The following is a 21,245-nucleotide window of genomic DNA, read 5'->3' as shown; positions in this document are numbered from 1 at the left end:
TGAACAAGTTTGTGATGAAAGAAAGGTAAGTATGTTGTCGATGGTAACTCAAACTACCAAGGAATGAGGATGACACTTATCATCAAGAATTTGATTGATAACCCGGAAGGAGTCAAAATGTTGATGATGATCATGAGAAATTTTGTTGAGAGGCTCCATGAAGAAGCAATTAAAAAGCAACTGCATCAAGCAAAAGGACTGATGCAGGGATAGATTATTGGATCCATGGATACGACACCAACGCGGAACCAAGCTTATTGTTCGAGGTGGAACGATAAGATGAGGGAATCAACGTAAGCTTAGCTCATCGTCGAAGGTTGTGCTCCGGGAATAAGGATGAGGTAGCACAGTTAAAATCAGCATGATGATGATATAGCCAATCAGGCTAGGATTGACATGACGGAGTATTAAACTTCCCAACAACAAAGTACTAGGAGTACTGAATCACAATGTTGATTCGATTCCCTATGCAGTGGTCTCGGTTGACTAATAACTCAAAATCTGGGGGAATTCTAAAATTGATGAGAAGCAATACTAGATGTAGACTCATAGGAAGCGACACAATTCTTTGATATTCTCAATATACCGGAGGATAATACTCGAAGGAAGATCAAAATAGAGGTTGCGGAGATGTATTGATCTTCAAAGGACAAGTACTTTAACTTGCCCGAGAAATGAAATCAAGGAGAAAATATGGTCGGAACCACGATTGCAAAGGATCAATTAACAGATACCACATAATATTTTATCAAGCAAATAATCATTAGTACAAGAAGCTTCCATGATAGGATCTACATCGTGTCCATGGGCATGAACACAAAGTTCAAGGTTGACTCCCACTTCTCCAATGCATAATCTTTCATTCACTTCTCACTTTCCATGAAGTTGTAGCATTGAAATTTTATCTGACGAAAAGCCAGTGGAGTATAACCCGCATAAATTTCAAGTTCACATAGATTATGGAAGGCACAGGTTCAACCCCTCGGGGCATCTTAGGAACATATACCACAAACTTCAGTAGCAAATAGCTCAAGCTCGGAAGCAGAGCATGGCTGACAAAAGCAGATGCTACAATGTACCAAAGGCGTTATGTATCAGGGGAAGAACTCGAGGTTTTGAGAATATGCTGGAACGGTCGGATAATAATCCACAAAAGGATCTGGCGGACCACAAAGAATCAGATGTGAGTATCGATACTCAACCAGAAGAAGAAAGAATGCAAGGAGATCATATTATAGAAACAACTGACTAATTCAATCAAGTGTAAAGGAATTATGATTTCCGAATCAAGAGACCAAAAGCAAATGCTGTGATCAAGGATGGATAAGTTGAATAGGCTTAGGGTACAATCGATGGCAATTTAATTAGTCGAGAACCAGCTCATGTTTAAAATGACGTCTGAGCCGGAAGGATGAATTCTAGGATCTAGTTGAGGATTGCGAGCATTCACACTTAATGAATCAGTGGGCTCAAAATGATACTGGCAAAGGATGCCAATAAGATTACTATACTTATGGGATTAACCATAATGCAAGCAAGCAAGAATTACAAGAGGAAAAAGCTGCTAAGGATTTTTGGAAGATCGAGTATTATTTTGAAGACCTTAGTGAAACACATAAAAAACTGGGGATGAGCGGATACTCGGTAAGTGTGAGGAATTATCCGTAAGGGTATTCATGTGGCAAAGAACTGCAAGGCAGTGACACAAACGGTTCTTGGAACAACAGAGAGAATTTCGAGGTATCTTGTAGTAACAAGATCAACGGGAAATGATTATATGAATGGCAAGTGTATGTAGTTATCCATAGGGATTTAACAGTGGCAGGGATTTGCAAAGGCGGTGGGCACCAAGGTCGCGGGAAATCATCAAAGAGTATCTTAGAATCTTCTGGTGAAGTAGTCGATCATCTGAGCTCTCCAGCAGAAATGGTTACGAGAACCTAGAGTTAGAATTAGCAAAATCATTTAACCCGAATAGAAGAGAAATTAGAATCCCATAGTATAGACGAGGAATAAAAGATCCTAATACCACCCAATGGCTACGAGGGCCCGTAAGCCACACAACCATGTTAGTAAAAGTTTTTCAATGACTAGACTCAACTTCGGCCAAGGAGTTTGGAAGGGGGATTCCTACAGGAAGTCAGCTCTGATACCAACTTATGACGCCCCCGATTCAATCATACACTAATCATACATGCAAATGTATAGGATCAATATCAGGGACTCACGGGAAGATATCACAACACAACTCTACAAATAAAATAAGTCATACAAGCATCATATTACAAGCCAGGGGCCTTGAGGGCTCAAATACAAGAGCTTGATCACAGACGAGTCAGCGGAAGCAACAATATCTGAGTACAGACATAAGTTAAACAAGTTGCCATAAGATGGCTAGCACAAACTGGGATACATATCGAAAGAGGTGCAGACCTCCTGCCTGGGATCCTCCTAAACTACTCCTGGTCGTCGTCAGCGGCCTGCACGTAGTAGTAGGCACCTCCAGTGTAGTAGGAGTCATCGTCGACGGTGGTGTCTGGATCCTAGACTCCAATGTCTGGTCGCAACAACCGGGTATAGAAACGGGAAAAGGGGGAGCAAAGCAACCGTGAGTACTCATCCAAAATACTCACAAGCAAGGAGCTACACTACATATGCATTGGTATCAATGAAAGGGGTAGTATATGTGGACTGAACTGCAGAATGCCGGAACAAGAGGGGGATAGCTAGTCCTATCGAAGACTACGCTTCTGGAAGCCTCAATCTTGAAGCAATAGAAGAGAGTAGATGGTAAGTTAACCAAGTATCATCGCATAACATAATCCTACCCGGTGATCCTCTCCTCATCGACTTGTGAGTGAGCGACCACCGGGTTGTATCTGGCACACTACAAGAAATATGTCAACTAGTGACCTTATGTCAGTTACCCTAGAAGAATTGGTCATAGATCTACGAGCATTTGAGACCAATTGGTCAAAAGCTGCTCGGGGGGCTCCAAACCCTCAACTATATCGACCATTTTGGCCATAATGGTCGTAATTTCCTTACACAAAATGGTCATAAAGCAGACATCACTGATCCACTGCCTTATTTCTAACTCATCACGACCAATATAGATGGTCATAACCTAGGCGCCACCTCATCAGTTTTGCCTATGTGTCATGTCCATGTGTCAATTTTTGCCCTAGGTTGTGAAGCAACCTATATTTCTGTCATTCCCAAAATTCCCGAAAAAATCTCAAAAATTCTTTGGGTCATATCTTCATCAAATATGTAAAAATACTTCCTTGCCTAGTTCAAAAATAATTCAACAATATTCATTTTCCTATTCTGTTCAGAACATCACTTTGTGAAGGAAGTACTATTTATATATTCTTGGTTGCCCTCAAAATTTTGGGCACTCTTTCCTATCCAAACTTGATTGCCCTCAAAAATTTTGAGCACTCTTATCCAAATTATTGACTCACTACAAAATTCATCTCAATTTGCCCAGTAAATCTTCCTCGGCAAATTTCCAAAGTTTTTGTCCACCTAGAAGCATTGTGAAGGAAGTACAAGATAGGAATATCGCAAAGTCATAGCTCTACAAAAAAGTTTAGCTCTATCTAACAATACATGTGAGCTCACCATCGAATCTTTGTTTCTGGTAATATTTTTAGTTTGTGAAGCAACTACATTTTATATTGATTTATAATTGCTGAAAATTTACCAGGACATTACCTTGACTATAGAAACCCCCTACACCAAATTTCAGCATAATCCAATCATCTATGTAAGCCCAGCTTCAATTTCTATTTTCTGTCCAAATTGGCACATTGCAAAGCAAGTGCTATATAGACACCTCCTATTGTCCTCAAACTTTTTGTGACATCTTACATATACAAATCATTGCCACATTCCAATATTCAGCTCCATTTGCCTATTAAATCTTCCTCAGCAAATTTCTAAAGTTTCTATCCAGAGATAAGCTTTGTGAAGGAAGTACAAGCTAGGATTATCCAAATGGTATAAACTTTTTACAGTGCTGTACTATGCCCAAATTACCATACTCCACAAAATTTCAGCTCAATCCAGTTATTCATTTGAGCCCAGCTTCAGCATCCATATTTCTACCCAATGTGGTACTTTGCAAAGCAAGTGCCTTCCAAACTCCTCCATTTGAGCTGAAATTTTTCCAAGACAGTCTCCGTAGTACATGATCATCCTCACCCAAAACTCAGGCCCATTGGCCTTGTGAATTTCCCGTACCGCTAATCAAACACTTGGTTGCTAATTCATGTTTGAGCATAGTTCGGTCTCCTTGTGAGATTCATTTGTTGTTATTTTCTTCCAAGCATCTACCTGGGGAGTGCCAAACCTACTAGACATTCCTAGGCTTCCCAAAATATATGGCAACACCACGGTCATGCGGTGACCATGCGGCGGGCATGCGAGTCTACGTGCTTTGGAGTTGGGGCCCTGGGCCACCGTCCAAACCTCAACGTATCACCACCAAACCATGTATTTATGATTAAATAGATACTTATGTATCTAGAAATGATTTAAAAAAACAAAGAGCAAACTATAAGGCAGCTGCAGTTCAAATTTGACCCGCTTCCTACTGAATTGGCGGAAATTTGTCTTTTTCACCAGAGGTGGATCAAAGCTTTTGACACCCAACCATTTGGTCAATTTTTAATTAAATATGTCCTAGTATTTTATAAAATTGATTTGGTCCAATTTTGGAACAAATATATGGTAGGTCCTTCACAAAAAAACTCATTTCAGGCACTCAGAAAATGGAAAATGATTTTTTCGTGCAAAGAAAATGAAAACTCCCTTAGAAAACATTGTTTGGAATTCCAAGATGCATCCTTTTGCACAATATGAGATCATTTGAACAAACTATGCCATGAATGTGGCCATAAGATTGATCATTTGGCTTGAATGCCATGAATCTTCACGCATGATAACTCGTTTCTGTGAACACTTTTTTAAAATAATTGCCATATTACAAGTTATTTTTTTTGAAAACTTGGTCACATATGATGACACAATGCGAAGGTTTTCCAATTTTTTTTTATTTTTTTGAATTTTTTATGCCCATTTCAAAATGCTGTCAAAACAATAGGCTTGACCGTTCCTAGCTAGTTGTTGAATCTTGGAAACCTTTTGATGTTTCTCTAATTAAATAGACAGTTATTTACCTAGAAATGATTTTGGAAAAAATACAGAGCAAACTCTGAGGCAGCTATAGTTCAAATTTGCCCCGCTTCCTACTGAATCGGAGGAAATTTGTCTTTTTCACCAGAGGTGGATCAAAGCTTTTGACACCCAACCATTTGGTCAATTGTGAATTAAATATAGCCTAGTATTTTATAAAATTAATTTGGTCCAATTTTGGAACAAATATATGGTAGGTCCTTCACAAAAGAACTCATTTCAGGCACTCAGAAAATGGAAAATGAATTTTTCGTGCAAAGAAAATGAAAACTCCCTTAGGAAACATTGTTTGGAATTCCAAGATGCACCCTTGTGCACAATATGAGATCATTTAAACAAATTATGCCATGAATGTGGCCATAAGATTGATCATTTGGCTTGAAAGCCATGAATCTTCACGCATGATAGCTCGTTTCTATGAACACTTTTTTAAAATAATTGACGTATTACAAGTTTATTATTTTTCCTGAAAACTTGGTCACCTATGATGACACAATGCGAAGGTTTTCCAATTTTTGATTTTTTTTTTCAATTTTTGTTCCCGTTTCAAAATGCGGTCAAAACGACGGGCTTGACCGTTCCTAGCTAGTTGTTGAATCTTGGAAACCTTTTGATGTTTCTCTGATTAAATAGATAGTTATGTACCGAGAAATGATTTTTGGAAAAAATAAAGAGCAAACTATGAGGCAGCTACAATTCAAATTTGCCCCGCTTCCAACTGAATCGACGGAAATTTGTCTTTTTCACCAGAGGTGGATCAAATATTTTGACACCCAACCATTTGGTCAATTGTGAATTAAATATGTCCTAGTATTTTATAAAATTGATTTGGTCCAATTTTGGAACAAATATATGGTAGGTCCTTCACAAAAAAAAACTCATTTCAGGCACTCAGAAAATGGAAAATGAATTTTCCGTGCAAAGAAAATGAAATCTCCCTTAGGAAACATTGTTTGGAATTCCAAGATGCACCATTGTGCACAATATGAGATCATTTGAACAAATTATGCCATGAATGTGGCCATAAGATTGATCATTTGGCTTGAAAGCCATGAATCTTCACGCATGATAGCTCGTTTCTGTGAACACTTTTTTAAAAATAATCGCCGTATTACAAGTTTATTATTTTTCCTGAAAACTTGGTCACATATGATGATACAATGCGAAGGTTTTCCAATTTTTTGATTTTTTTGAATTTTTTATGCCCGTTTCAAAATGCGGTCAAAACGACGGGCTTGACCGTTCCTAGCTAGTTGTTGAATCTTGGAAACCTTTTGATGTTTCTCTGATTAAATAGATAGTTATGTACCTAGAAATGACTTTTGCAAAAAATAAAGAGCAAACTATGAGGCAGCTACAATTCAAATTTGCCCCACTTCCAGCTGAATCGGCGGAAATTTGTCTTTTTCACTAGAGGTGGATCAAAGCTTTTGACACCCAACCATTTGGTCAATTGTGAATTGATATGTCCTAGTATTTTATAAAATTGATTTGGTCCAATTTTGGAACAAATATATGGTAGGTCCTTCACAAAAAAAACTCATTTCAGGCACTCAGAAAATGGAAAATGAATTTTCCGTGCAAAGAAAATGAAAACTCCCCTAGGCAACATTGTTTGAAATTCCAAGATGCACCCTTGTGCACAATATGAGATCATTTGAACAAATTATGCCATGAATGTGGCCATAAGATTGATCATTTGGTTTGAAACCCATGAATCTTCACGCATGATAGCTCGTTTCTGTGAACACTTTTTAAAAATAATTGCTGTATTACAAGTTTATTATTTTTCCTGAAAACTTGGTCACATATGATGACATAATGCGAAGGTTTTCCAATTTTTTGATTTTTTTTGAATTTTTTATGCCCATTTCAAAATGCGGTCAAAACGACGGGCTTGACCGTTCCTAGCTAGTTGTTGAATCTTGGAAACCTTTTGATGTTTCTCTGATTAAATAGATAGTTATGTACCTATAAATGGTTTTTGGAAAAAATAAAGAGCAAACTATGAGGCAGCTACAATTCAAATTTGCCCCACTTCCAGCTGAATCGGCGGAAATTTGTCTTTTTCACCAGAGGTGGATCAAAGCTTTTGACACCCAACCATTTGGTCAATTGTGAATTAAATATGGCCTAGTATTTTATAAAATTGATTTGGTCCAATTTTGGAACAAATATATGGTAGGTCCTTCACAAAAAACCCTCATTTCAGGCACTCAGAAAATGGAAAATGAATTTTCTGTGCATAGAAAATGAAAACTCCCTTGGGCAACATTGTTTGGAATTCCAAGATGCACCCTTGTGCACAATATGAGATCATTTGAACAAATTATGCCATGAATGTGGCCATAAGATTGATCATTTGGCTTGAAAGCCATGAATCTTCACGCATGATAGCTCGATTTTGTGAACACTTTTTTAAAACAATTACAACATTACAAGTTTATTATTTTTCCTTAAAACTTGGTCACATATGATGACACAATGCGAAGGTTTTCCAATTTTTTGATTTTTTGAATATTTTATGCCCGTTACAAAATGCGGTCAAAACGACGGGCTTGACCATTCCTAGCTAGTTGTTGAATCTTGGAAACCTTTTGATGTTTCTATGATTAAATAGATAGTTATGTACCTAGAAATGATTTTTGGAAAAAATAAAGAGCAAACTATGAGGCAGCTACAGTTCAAATTTGACCCGCTTCCTTCTGAATTGGTGGAAATTTGTCTTTTTCACCAGAGGTGGATCAAAGCTTTTGACACCCAACCATTTGGTCAATTATGAATTAAATATGGCCTAGTATTTTATAAAATTGATTTGGTCCAATTTTGGAACAAATATATGGTATGTCCTTCACACAAAAACTCATTACAGGCACTCAGAAAATGGAAAATGAATTTTCCGTGCAAAGAAAATTTAAAATCCCTTAGTCAACATTGTTTGGAATTCCAAGATGCACGCTTGTGCACAATATGAGATCATTTGAACAAACTATGCCATGAATGTGGCCATAAGATTGATCATTTGGCTTGAAAGCCATGAATCTTCATGCATGATAGCTCGTTTCTGAGAACACTTTTTGTGCAATGAAAATGAAAACTCTCTAGATCAACATTGTTTGTCATCACAACATACAGACATGTGCACAATATTATTTCATTTTAACAAACTATTAGTGGTTAATATGTTGAATGTTTCCCCTAAATAAGAGGATAAAAACTACAAAAGAAACATAAGCTTAATTCTGATTGGTGGAATCCGTTGACATGGATCGATGACGTGACAAACATCCGTCCATCCGTCCATCCATACATCAATCCATCCGTTGATCCAATCCAGTGCAGCCTCTCTCTCTCTCACACGCGCGTGAAGTCGATCCAACCCTAGCCGATCCAGATCCCTCCCCGCCCCCACTCCTCTCCCTGATCCAAATCCCTCCGCCGCCACCCCCTCCTCCCCTTCCTTCCGCCGCCCACCTCTTCCCTCGCCTCCGCCACCCACCTCTCCCCTCGCCACCGATCTGCACCCTCCCCTTCCCTCCCCTCCACTCCTCCCTCGCCTCCGGCCAGAATCGTCGCTCCCGCCTTCCACCACCCCCCGTGCCTAGCTAGGGTTTCGGCCGCCACCCCTAACTTCACTGGGATCCACCACTTCTGGCGACGGCGAGGCCAGATCACCGCCGCCAACTCCATCGGGCGGAGCTCGCCGCCATCCTCACCCGCGCCCTTCATCACTGCATCGCCACTCCGTCCCCACTCCTCTCGATCCCTTCCCCTTCCTCTCCTCCATCTTCTCCTCGCGACGCCCCACCCTCCACACGCTTGCCCGCCTCTACGGCTCCGTCGACGCCGAGATCTCCCAGTGTGTCAAGGTACCCTACTCTCCGCCCCTACCCCCGCTGCCCTGGTCTGAATCTGATCAGTTTGGTTGCAGAAAGCGGAGGCAGCAAAGGGGAAGAACCGGGCCACGGTCGTCACGCTCAATGCCGAGATCCGCCGCGCCAAGGCCAAGCTCCTCGAGGAGGACCTGCCCAAGCTGCAGTGCCTCACGCTCAAGAAGGTTCCATCATCTCTACACATCTCACTGCCCCGCTAGATCTGCTTCTTTGACCGCTAGGACTCGCCATGTCCATCTTTACTAGTAGCAACCTTGAGAGACCGCCTAAATTTAGGATTTCCGGGGTTGTTGATGTCAACGGGATAAAAATGAAGTAATTTCTGTGTTAATTAGGTGATTTGTTGGGTGACTTCCTGGAGTTTAGGATCGGTGGGACTAGTATGTTTTCTGCAGAGTTTACTTTGGTCATTATATATATAATCATGTCTGAACCTGAACTGTACATGGAGGCTTGGTTGCATTCGTGGGATGCTGAGTATTGGGGAATATTCAACTTTACAAGTTTCAACTTATTCTGTCATCTTTATTTTGGTTCCCTGTCAGTTGTCGGAATGACCTGCAAATTGGATCCATGCACGTGTTATGCAGTGTATCTGAAATTGTAGTGTATCTACACTCAGGTTGCTCAATTTGCATATATTCTTTTCACTGGAACTATCAGATGTGCATGGTTATTTGACCATTGTTTTGAAAGCATATGCCACACATATAATGTGAGACAACAGTACATTGTCAGCGCCAGTATTATTCCACATCCTAAATTACATGTGCATCTCCATGGATGAGCATGTCTTGTTCAACTAAAAGAATTTATTAATTGAAAAGAACTAACTCCAACAAGTGATATGTGCAGGTACTTGTGGTGAGAAGCAACCTCCGGCTGATCATCAGGGTCATGGCGCCCCCTCACCCCGTGCATGTGGCGGCTCACAGCGGGGACTTGGATTGCATTCGGAAGTTGCTTGCGTGGGGAGCTGATCGGCTCCAAAGGGACTCTGCTGGGGGAGAACTAGATCCCTGCCATGGTCTTGCCTTACACATTGTTGGTCTGCTGAATTTTGTGCTATGAGGTCGTTGTCAATAGTTTCTCTTACCCAACACATGATCACATTATCTCGGTCTTGTACAAACGCTAGCAGGTACTGGGTCATCTGTTCATTTGCATTTCACGCGGGTTCATATTCTGCATAGTGTGAGACTGGCATCTTTCATTTGGTTTCCTGGAACATTGCAGAAAAGAACTTCTTTACATGAAAAAATTGCAAAAATAAAATGTGCGGAAATATTGAACGGGTTTGGGTATGTTTTCAGCATCTCTGTATTGCACTAGTAATTCACTAATGATTCTTAAGTTCTACCTGTGAGCACCAAATGTTTGGGAACTCTTTTGTAATTTGGTTAATCAACATTTGTATTGTACCACTTCCTGGCTGCCGTATCAAATATTATACCATTGCACTATTTAGTTACTTTTCAAAGTTTTGATAAATATAGTTCTTTTTTACTTTCAAGATAGCATCAAAGTCATGTCTTCCATTTTTCTCATCTACGCTGCGTGTCTATATATAACAACACAATTTTAGTTGCTCTATAGGTTATCAGTAGAACTCAACTAGCCAATTAACAAGTGAACACACTATGCATTTGCTGAATCCATATTTGGAAAGTTCACTGACCCTGCTACTATAACAAACTGCTGGTGGTGGCTCTTTCCCAGGTAGTACATGCATCATCAGTCCTATATAGTTGCTGCTCATATACTCATTTTGTTCTAGGAAAGTGGGAGGGTAGGGGCCCTTGATTTTCTTGCATAATTTGAGCAAATGTGATTTTTATTCTCTGAAGTTGATTCTCATGTGTGGTCATACCAACAACAGATGCTTAAGACATCAGTGGTTGGACTGTAGATGTTTGAATCAGGAAAAAATTGTGGGGAAATGGTCCATTTATCCTTTATTGCTTTGTGTTTTCTCTTCTAGAATTAGTGTACTTTATTTATATGTTTATATGTTGAATGGCAGAAGCTCAAGGTGAAGAAGGCCATCGAGAAGGGAAACACCGACGGCGCCCAGATATATGCCGAGAACGCCATCCGCATGTGCGCCGAGCACATGAACTACCTCCGCCTTGCCCCATACGCCCATGAGTGATATATACTACTTGCCTGCTGCTGTATCATATTGCTTACTTTTTTACATCAGATCAACTATGAAGAGAATTGGTGGTGGTTAGGGTGTTCTGGTGCTTATGTAATCTTCTTTCAGGCCTTTCGAGATAGAGTTCTTTAGCTGACAAGTTTAGCAAATGTTGTAGTGCTTATGGTTTAGTTTTACACTTGCGTAAAAATGAATGGCTGCTACTGTTTCTAATTTTAGGTTGGGATGAGATGCATATTTGCATGCTTGTGCTTCTGTCGCTACAATCTATACTACTCCTATTGTCATATCCTGGTTGTTTTGTTTCTATCAATATTTGTCCCATGTTTTGTTTCCTTGCATGCTTACTACTACAATCTATACTACTATTGTGTAAGATGTTCACATGTTAATTTTTGTTAACTAAAATCTCTTATGCTGTTGACTTAGCTTGACCCAGAACAGCAGCATCCTTGATGCGACTAACCTTCACCTCGTTCTTTCTCTCGCAGACTCGAAGGAGGCCGTATGCAAGGCACCAAGGTGCATGGTGCTCGCAAGCGACGAACAGAGGTTGTTTGACATCGGTTACGCAAACCACCATTGTGAGCTCCTCCCTTTGCTATGCTACAAGCATGCTCTGTTTCATGGGTTAGTTAGGATTTTGATGCTTTTTGTGCCGTGGTTGAGTCCTTACGGACTGTTGTGTCGATGATTAAGTGCTGGTGCCTCATCTTACTATTTTATTTGCTACTGGTAATTAGTAGTATTAGAGTGTCGCTGGTTTATTAGGATGTGGCTGAAACCATTGGATGGCCTTCCTGTACATGTTATCCAGCATTAGTACTTGTCCCATTTTTTGTTTCCTTGCTGGACATGCATGTTATGGTTCAAGTGTCGATGATGTCTAGTAGATAGTTTGCTAGCTATATACCTGCTACTGATTGATGCTCTTGTCGCTAGCATTATACTTCTGGAATCATATTATATTATATCTAGTGTTCTTGTGGTTCTGTGAAGATGCATCACAAACATGTTGGTTTATCATATATTTGGCCAAAAAAATCTACATTTCTATGAGATCTCTTTCAATATATAATTTTTCGATAGTCTGTACACGGAACCTGGTGGTTTGCAAATCTACTACACGAATAATAGTGACTCTAATGCTGGTAGCCTATGTGTTCACTCTTTTACAGGAGCTCCAGGTCTACAAAATTTGAAGTTCGAAGTCGTATAGCCCTACTCAGCAAAGAGCCTTATAGACTGTAAATATTGTAATATTGTAATAGTAGGCATATTTGGGTTGTAATACACTATATACAGATTGTAGTAGACTTAGTTTTATTTGATGAACTACATCTGTATTGTTTCGTCTGAAATATTGACTATGTATGTGATTTGAAAACGTGTGGAATGGAAACTTTACTCGCGGGACCCACTTATGAAAATAATCTGAGCAGTTTTGAAATTTCTGTCAAGTGTGCCCAATGTGTGAGATGATGACAAGCGGGACCTATCGGATTGATGGGACTAGCTCCAAAATATAATGGCCCAAACAATTTTAGAAGGCCACGGCCCAACAATAAAAGGCTGCAATATTGGGCTTGGCCCATGAAGCTAACAAAATTTGACAGGAAAAAAAAAATATATATATATAAGCCGAATTAATGGGCTCGGCCCATATAGACACCTAATTGGACCGGGCTGAATCTTATCAACGACCTTTTCAATTGGTCGCAATTTTGCCACGTCAGATTGCCACGAAGGATCCGACGTGGCCTGTGTAGAGAGCTAGCGACCAAAATAGAAGGTCATAGCATCAATGACCTTTTGTTTTGGTCATGGAATTCCACGACCTTCTCACATAGAAGGTCGTTAATTTCAGTTTACGACCGCCAGCTTTTGACCTTCTGTTTTTGGTCACAAAAAGGTCGAAATGAAAAACAATGACCTTTCAGTGACCAATAGTGATGGTCGCAAGTTGACATATTTCTTGTAGTGCCACTTGAAAGGGTGTGTTTTATTAAGTTTCCGGTTCTAGTTGTCATAAGGTCAAGGTACAACTCCGGGTTGTCCTTTTACCGAGGGACACGACTATTCAAATAGATAAACTTCCCTGTAGGGGTGCACAGCATTTCCCAACATGCTCAATCCCTTTGGCCGGACACACTTTCCTGGGTCATGCCCGGCCTCGAAAGATCAACACGTCGCAGCCCCACCTAGGCACAAAAGAGAGGTCAGCACGCCGGTCTCAATCCTATGCGCGCAGGGGTCGGGGCCCATCGCCCATTGCACACCTGCACGTTGCATGGGCGGTGAGGGAGTCCTGGACTAAGGGGTCCTCGGGCGTCCGGCCTGTTATCTATTGGGCCGGACTGATGGGCTGTGAAGACATGAAGGCCGAAGACTGTACCTGTGTACGGATTGAACTCTCCTTGGCGTGGAAGGCAAGCTTGGCGACTGACTATGAAGATTTCTTCTTATGTAACCGACTCTATGTAAACCCTAGATCCCCTCGGTGTTTATATAAACCGGAGGGGTTAGTCCGGAAAGGAGACAGTCATTACCATAGTCATACAAGCTAGACTTCTAGGGTTTAGCCATAACGATCTCATGGTAGATCAACTCTTGTAACACTCATATTCATCAATATCAATCAAGCAGGACGTAGGGTATTACCTCTATAGAGAGGGCCCGAACCTGGGTAAACATTGTGTACCCTGTCTCCTGTTACCATCGATCCTAGACGCATAGTTCGGGACCCCCTACCCGAGATCTACCGGTTTTGACACCGACAGGTGGCCGGTGAGCAGACCAGCAACCTCCATTACAAAGGAAGTTGCGTTACGCGGTCCAACCTGGCGCGCGTCACTCAGTCACTGACGTCACGAAGGCTTCGGCCGATACCACGACGTCGAGTGCCCATAACTATTCCCGCGTAGTTGGTTAGTGCGTATAGGCTAGTGGCCAGACTCAGATCAAATACCAAGATCTCGTTGTGCATGTTATTTTGAAGTAACCGCGGACGCCGACCAGGGCCAGGCCCACCTCTCTCCTAGGTGATCTCAACCTGCCACGTCACTCCGCCACAAAGTAACAGTTGGGGGCCGTCGGGAACCCAGGCCCACCACTACCTGGATGGAACCACCTGCCCCTTCAGCCCCCACATCGGAATCACTTGAGGGTACTCTACGAGCCGACCCGACTTTAGTCACCACATGTATCACATATTATGTATATAAGTATATACCCGTGATCACCTCCCAAGTGATCATGGCCCGATAGTATAGCATGGCAGATGGACAAGAATGTAGGGCCACTAATGGAATACTAGCATCCTATACTAAGTATTTAGGATTGCAGGTAAAGGTAACAACAGTAGTAGCAAAGACAGGCTATGCATCATAATAGGATTATCGGAAAGCAGTAACATGCTACACTACTCTAATGCAAGCAGTAGAGAGAAGAATAGGCGATATCAGGTTGATCAAGGGGGGGGGGGGGCTTGCCTGGTTGCTCTGGCAAGAAGGGTTCGTCGTCGATGTAGTAGATCACAGGGGTACCGACAGCGGTCTCGGGGTTTACCGGAAAGAAGTAACGGAGGGGAACACAATAAATACACAGAGCAATCAAAGCATAACATGGCAATACTAAAATGTTGGTTAATAAATGACAATTGGTTAGTGAATATTTGCAACCCGAGTAACATTTTTAATTTACTGTTTGACGAAATAATATTTTGTCTTGTTATTTGAATTTGAATTTGACTCGTGTTTGAACCAAGGTGAGATTAGCAACAGTAATGCCGATGACATGGCACCATTAACATGGAATTACTGTAGCTTAATTATCCAGACGTCACACAAACACCACGGGTCCTTCCCCACCAATTTCACCACTGAATCAATATGATAGCGAGAATAAGTTTTTATTTCAATATTAACATCATTCTTCCAAAACAAGCATAAAACTCCACTCCTACCACCACTATCTACTCCAAAACGACCTGAAAAACCTAAAGTACCCGCCAAACCTTCCACCTGGTACTTCGCCAACTGTGTTTCCACAATACAAAGCACCATTGGTGCACATGCCTCCACGAGATCGCGGAGCTCACGGACCGTCGCAGGGTCGCCAATCCCGCGACAGTTCCAACACAGTAACTTCATTGGGCTCGGCGGTCCTCCTCGAGAGAGGCCGCCTTCTCAACATACTCCATGTCTTCCTCCTGAGACCTACCATCCCGCTTCCTCCTCTTCACAATCGGGTTTTTACCAGGTGTTGTAGAGGCCACCTGCTGTGTATCCTCACCTCCATTCTCTAGAAACAAAACAGTTTCAGCCACCTTGCCAGAGAGATTAGGGAGGCCTTGTCCTCTCACATTGACTGATCCGTCTGCACGCACGAGCCTTTTGCGAGCATTCGGATTCTCCTCTCAGCTGGCATGCTGCGTGTAATCCATGGTCTGCGTTCCTCCATCCTCCCCGTCAAACTCCCTCCTTTCTCCCTCACGGTCTCCTGTTCCCTGTCTACCACCTCCGCCTCCTCTTCCACCCAATCCTCCAGACCTACCTCCTCTACCCCTACCTTCCATACTACCCCTTCCTCTTGATGTGTAGGCTGGCTGTTCAGCGCTCCACAGGAGCCAGTCTCCCCGTTCACATGTGCGCGGGTCATGAACTCCATCCCCGCACTCCTCTACTGTGTGTCCCATCAAACCACAGAAATTGCAGAAGTCTGACAACCTCTCGTAGTAAACAGGATATTTCTTCCTTTTTTGTAATGTAATCGGAAAAATCTCACGAGTGGTGTGTCAACATCCACAAAAGCTCATGCTCTCAAAGTGCTTGAAGGGTTAATCTTGCCCTCATTCACAGTCACTGTAAAAGGTGGTTCCCCAACCTTGGTGGCTACCTTTTCTGCTAGTTCTTTCTTAGCTTTCAACCCATCCGGCAAACCCTTAATTCGAGCCCATAAAGGAACTTTATTCAGTTTGTATTCTGCCACATCAGTGAAACCATTATATTCCTGTACTATTACCGGAGCATAGAGAAAAAATCCATGGCCCTCCATCCATGATCCGCTTCCAGTCGCCAATGCAGTGGCACTAGAACAAGAAGAGGTTGGGTCCTTTGACATTGAAAGTCACACCCTGGGCAGCCGCCCAAGCGTTCCGCAACTGCCTCAACAACGCTGCATGATTGAAAGGCTTGGTGGTATGAACACGAAACAGTCCTAACCACCTCACCCCCTTGATCAATTCCTCAACTTCCCCTAACAGGTCGAGATTGTCCTCCTCCTCTCCATGCAGCTTCATCCCAGCAAATTTGTCCTCCAAGTCTGGTTCCGGGCCATAGTAACCCACCCTTCATCTTCCTCCTCTACCGCATCTCCACCCCCACTTCCGCTTCCTCCTTCTCCCCCCGCCGGAGGGCCTCTACTAGCCGCCCCTCCCGTAACCTTGTTGTTCTCTCCGATCCGCCTCCTGTCCTCCTGCTCTCCTTCCACGATCGCCGCCGCCTTCATCTTCTCTACCTCCTCCAAAGCCCCCGCCGGCGTTGGATTCGCCATGCAAACGAGCCTTGCACCCTTGGTCTTGGTGTTGATCTCCCCGACACCCGATTGAGTCGGCCGCCACATACTAATCAGATAGAACTTTCCCCTAGAGGCGATCTAGGGTTCCACCTATCCTCCGGCGGCGACGTCGGAGTCCACGTAAAATCCCACAACATGCAATTAGCTCGATCAGGAGGAAAGGTTGTACGTGGCCTGTGGCTATCTGTTTCCGTTTTGCGTTCGCGACCTGTGCTTCTCGTTTGTCAAGCAGTGGTGGGCTTGTGCGGGACATTTTATGTTGCCAGACCGGGTGGGCATGCGTACGTTAACGGGCTTTTTTCTAGTTGGACCAGTAGTGTTCTTGATGCATGGGCTAGGTTTTCGTGATTTGGAAGTGGTCAACCTTGAATTGCTGTCCATACAAGCCCGGTGAGTCCTACTACATGAGCCTCACACACTCAGCGCAAATCGCTCAAAAAAAAAAACACTCAGCGCAAGGATTCTAAAAGCGGCATACTTCCCATCTTGCTCATTGATGCAGGCAGAACTTGGACCACACTCGTCGCAGGTCTAGCGAGCTATTGTGGATGGCAGAAACATCTTGCAACACGTCATTATCCGCATGATCGAAAACAGGGAGACGACGAGAATATGGCAAGAAAACTGGATTCCGAGGTCAGGTATGATGAAACCATTTGCATCTTTGATTGACCACCCACCTCAGCTGGTCTTAGAGCTAATTGACCATACTTCGTCATCATGCACTACCAGAAACTGGAATTTTCCCGTGTGTTATACCTTTTCCTGTCGGGCCCGCACTAGCGCACAGGAAAATAGGACATATTCCTGTGCGTCCGGCGAAAACTCACAGAAAAAACAATATTGCTGTCGGTCCTGGCCCGGCCCACAGGACTAACCAATTTCCCTGGCGTGCATAACCCACAGCGAAAATGAAGCCCATAGGCGCCATGAATTCAGCCTCGCGCGCCAAAACAAAGCTCGTCCCGCCGCTGATCGAGCTAATATTTGGGCTGCCGCTCACCGGTTGGAAAACTTGGAATAAAAGCCCGACTGGAAAAAAATCTCAGTCATTCCCCACCGAGCCAGCCAGCGGCGCCCCCAAATCCCAGATCTGGCCGCCGCCAGCCAGCGGCGTCCCAAATCCCTCGTTGTTCCTGGGCTGATGCGCCCCAAATCCGTCGCCAACCTGCTGCGCCCCAAATCCCCCGTCGCCGGATGCGCCTCGTCCAACCTCTCGGCCGCCCCATTCGCTATATTCGCTGGGTTGCCGAACAAGGAATGGTCGCCTTCGGAATATCGCCGTCAACTTCGCCTCTACCTCCAGAGGGCGTCGTCAAAGTACCCGCCGATGTCAAGTCGATTGCCATCGCATCCTTGTTTGAGTGCCACCCCTTTCCATCCAGGTACCACCCTTCCAGATCCATATTTTTTGTATTCCCTTCTTTAGGATTTGTTTCCATTTCCTGATAAAATTCATAGGTGAGTACCCCCGACTGGATTCACCAGAAAATAACGAGAATTGTCTCCTTCCTCATTTGCTCGGTACTGATAGAAGAAAATGACTTTATACAGACATTGGTTTTGAATAGGCCAAGGTAGTTGATGTCTCTCCTCTGCAACCGTATATCTGCAAGAGAATCTACTAGTACTAGAACCAAAACTGCTTTTAGAAAGTCTGATATATTTTGATTTTCGTCTTCCAGGTTACATGACTGATCCTAAAACATCACTTCTTCAGAGGAGGGAAACAGAGTTGAACTGTTAATTGTAAAGGTCATGGACAATACTGCAGGCTTGTTATCATTTAATATATCACTGGTTTCTCAAATATAGCTCTGCATATCTTCTTTTCTAGTTCTGTAATCGTGGGTCACCCCTTCCAATATTTGTATGTTGTGTATCAACATGTAACCGGAAGTTGAAACTATTGCGTAAGCAGTAACAGTAAACATTGGTTACCCAGTTAATTTTCTCAAGATCGAGCAATAAATAAGAATCTTGAAAAAGTCATTAGCAGGTTCTATACATAAACTATTTTTTGTCTTGTGTTGGGACACATGGTGCATAAGGTTTTTTACTTGTGCTTTCGCCCTTCCAAAGTTTATCATGAATAATTGTATGGCATGTTTTCTCCTATATATTACAATAACATTCGATGTCTAGTATGCTCAAGATCATCTGGTCTGTTTTGAGCCAATAGCTGCTACATTTGTTCAGTCTTAAACTCTTAATGTTACTTTCTATTGTATTTTCTTATGATTTTTTTATGGTCTGACTATCGAGTACGTAACGGTTTTGCTCTCTAATTTGTTTGTCCATACCCTTTGATTTAATCTCTTTCATTATTTTTGGATTTAGGAAGAATTGAACAGACTTCACAGGTTATCACTCAATGTCAAGAAATTGAATAATATTCGTCCAAATGAAGTGGTACTATTTCCATTTCATATTTTGTTGTTGTATGCACATCAACCTATAAATTAAATATTGGTCAGCACGTATTTGAGGTCTGATTTTTCCAGTTTGCAATTCATCTTGAGTAGGAGAAAAATTCAAGATCTGGGATCTATGAGAGATGCAAGAGCCTTTGCTCTAATCAAGGTATTTTTACTTTTGCTTTCACCCTCGTCTCCAAACTTTTATCATTATTAATTGTCTAATCAAGGTGAGATCAACATTACTGAGCCAGTAGCTGCTATGTTGGTTTAATCTGCAGACAACTTCTTTCTATTTCTTTGGGGTCCTTTATTGTCTCACCATGCAGTACTGTAAAAATGTATTATCTAGTTTTGTTTGTCAATACATTTTGGTTCCATGCTCTTTCATACTGTTATGATTTAGGGACAATTGAACCGTCGCATGGAAAGTACAAGGAAGATGATCAGCACAACAAGGAAGATCAATAAAGGCAAGAAATTATACATATTCTTCTAAATAAAGAGGTACTGTTCACTGCTGTTACATTATTGAATAATTTCATAATGCTTTGATTTTCACTGTTATGGAGATGATGATGACTCTGCCCATTTTTCTCGAACATCTGAAATGGGTAGACTTAACTCCTTGTTATTTTCTTATTATACAATTTTGTGGTTATGCATCATTGAGCAGTTGCACTTAAGAATATTTACATTGGTACCGTGATAAGAGCCTGACTTGCAAGAAGCATCTAATATCTCATCTATTCAGATTGTTAGCTGTTCTAACTAATTCAGAAGCATGTGGTTAGGTTGCCATTTGAATGGATTTTTTCAATTGCATAGTTTGTATATATCTGAGATATGATTCTAGAACAAATTACTCCATTATTTTTCCATATAACTGAAAAATTAGGTAACTTTGCTGTGACAAAAACAAGTTGGGCATATATGCCACTGTTACTTCGAGAAACTGAGATATCAGATCAATTATGCTTATTATATCTTATAGATAACTTTGCTATGACAAAAACAAGTTGGGCATATATGCCACTGTTATTGCGAGAAACTGAGATATCAGATCGATTATTCTTATTATATCTTATAGATATTGTTCCTGTTTCTTGATACCATTTTGTAGCAAAGTGATGACACTTGCACTTCTTTTATGCGAGACACTTGCACCCTTTTACAAGTTCATTTATGTCCACTGCAGGGTAACCTTGAAGAGAAGGTTGCAACTTAAGCTGTAACAAAACATTATGAAAAGAGGTCTCACGCTGTGAATATTTAGTTGATGCACTAGTGTTTTTAGATGTTGCGCCTCTGTTTTCATTGTCCTTTGATTCATGTATGCAAGTTCGATGGAATTGTATCCGAAGCATGTGAATTTGTAACTCTATGGTTGATGGAAGCTATTGATAGTGATGTTTCTCTGTTCTAAACATTCAGAGTAATGAAATGGCTATGTTAAGATTTTTCTTTGTTCATTGGATTCATTTTTTCCTGGCGGTTATGTACGACAGGGATATGCAATTTACCTGGTTTGCCAAACCTGACGACTATGTATCCCTGTGAGGCCAAAACCGTCAGGGAAACAATGAAAACCGACAGGAATAACGTTCCTGTCGGCTGGCCGACAGGCATATGAAAATTTCCCTGTCAGGCTATGCCTGACGGCTAACCCTGACGGTTGGCCGACAGGAAATACTTTCCCTGTCTGTAAGCCCTATTTTCCTGTCGGGTTTGGGCTCACAGGAATATTTCAGTTTCTGGTAGTGATGGCATGAAGATGTGGTGTGGGAGACGTTTATACCCATAGACACCGATGCAATATTGAGAATTCCACTCTGCACAAGAAATATAATGGTTTTTTGGGCTTGGCATGAAGATCCAAAAGGCCGGTTCACGGTCAGGTCGGCTTACAATCTAATTATCAACTTGAAGATGGGCCGAGAAGGCTGGCTAGAGGAGATCCAGGGTAGCTCGAACCTTGAGGGTGAGAGAAAAGGTTGG

General features: G+C 42.0%; 1 protein-coding gene and 1 long non-coding RNA gene across 4 annotated transcripts; both read left to right on the top strand.

The window, feature by feature from the left end:
• The first annotated feature begins 1,048 nt into the window (after positions 1–1,048).
• LOC147982297 (uncharacterized) lies at positions 1,049–12,668 on the top strand. The gene is made up of 6 exons (XM_087516265.1): positions 1,049–1,183; positions 8,808–9,071; positions 9,134–9,259; positions 9,951–10,122; positions 11,119–11,837; positions 12,432–12,668. The coding sequence occupies exons 1-5, from the start codon at positions 1,049–1,051 to the stop codon at positions 11,241–11,243; spliced, it is 822 nt and encodes a 273-aa protein (XP_087372391.1). The 3' UTR covers positions 11,244–11,837; positions 12,432–12,668.
• Positions 12,669–17,841: 5,173 nt separating this feature from the next.
• Positions 17,842–20,707, top strand: LOC125549489 (uncharacterized). Of its 3 annotated transcripts, none has more exons than XR_007301351.2 (6): positions 17,842–18,215; positions 18,292–18,410; positions 18,516–19,242; positions 19,356–19,413; positions 19,654–19,754; positions 20,446–20,707. It is a non-coding gene; the product is annotated as an uncharacterized LOC125549489 (long non-coding RNA). The 3 variants fall into 3 exon arrangements; XR_007301350.2 differs by having other exon boundaries at positions 17,843–18,215; positions 18,292–18,407; XR_007301352.2 differs by lacking the exon at positions 18,292–18,410 and having other exon boundaries at positions 17,844–18,215.
• The last annotated feature ends 538 nt before the right edge of the window (positions 20,708–21,245 follow it).

The sequence above is a fragment of the Triticum urartu genome, chromosome 3A, assembly GCF_056163025.1.
Source record: "Triticum urartu cultivar PI428250 chromosome 3A, HENAU_Tu73, whole genome shotgun sequence".
NCBI lineage: Eukaryota > Viridiplantae > Streptophyta > Magnoliopsida > Poales > Poaceae > Triticum > Triticum urartu.
The sequence above is the reverse complement of the archived record's forward strand: the minus strand, read 5'-3'. Positions and strand labels throughout refer to the sequence as shown.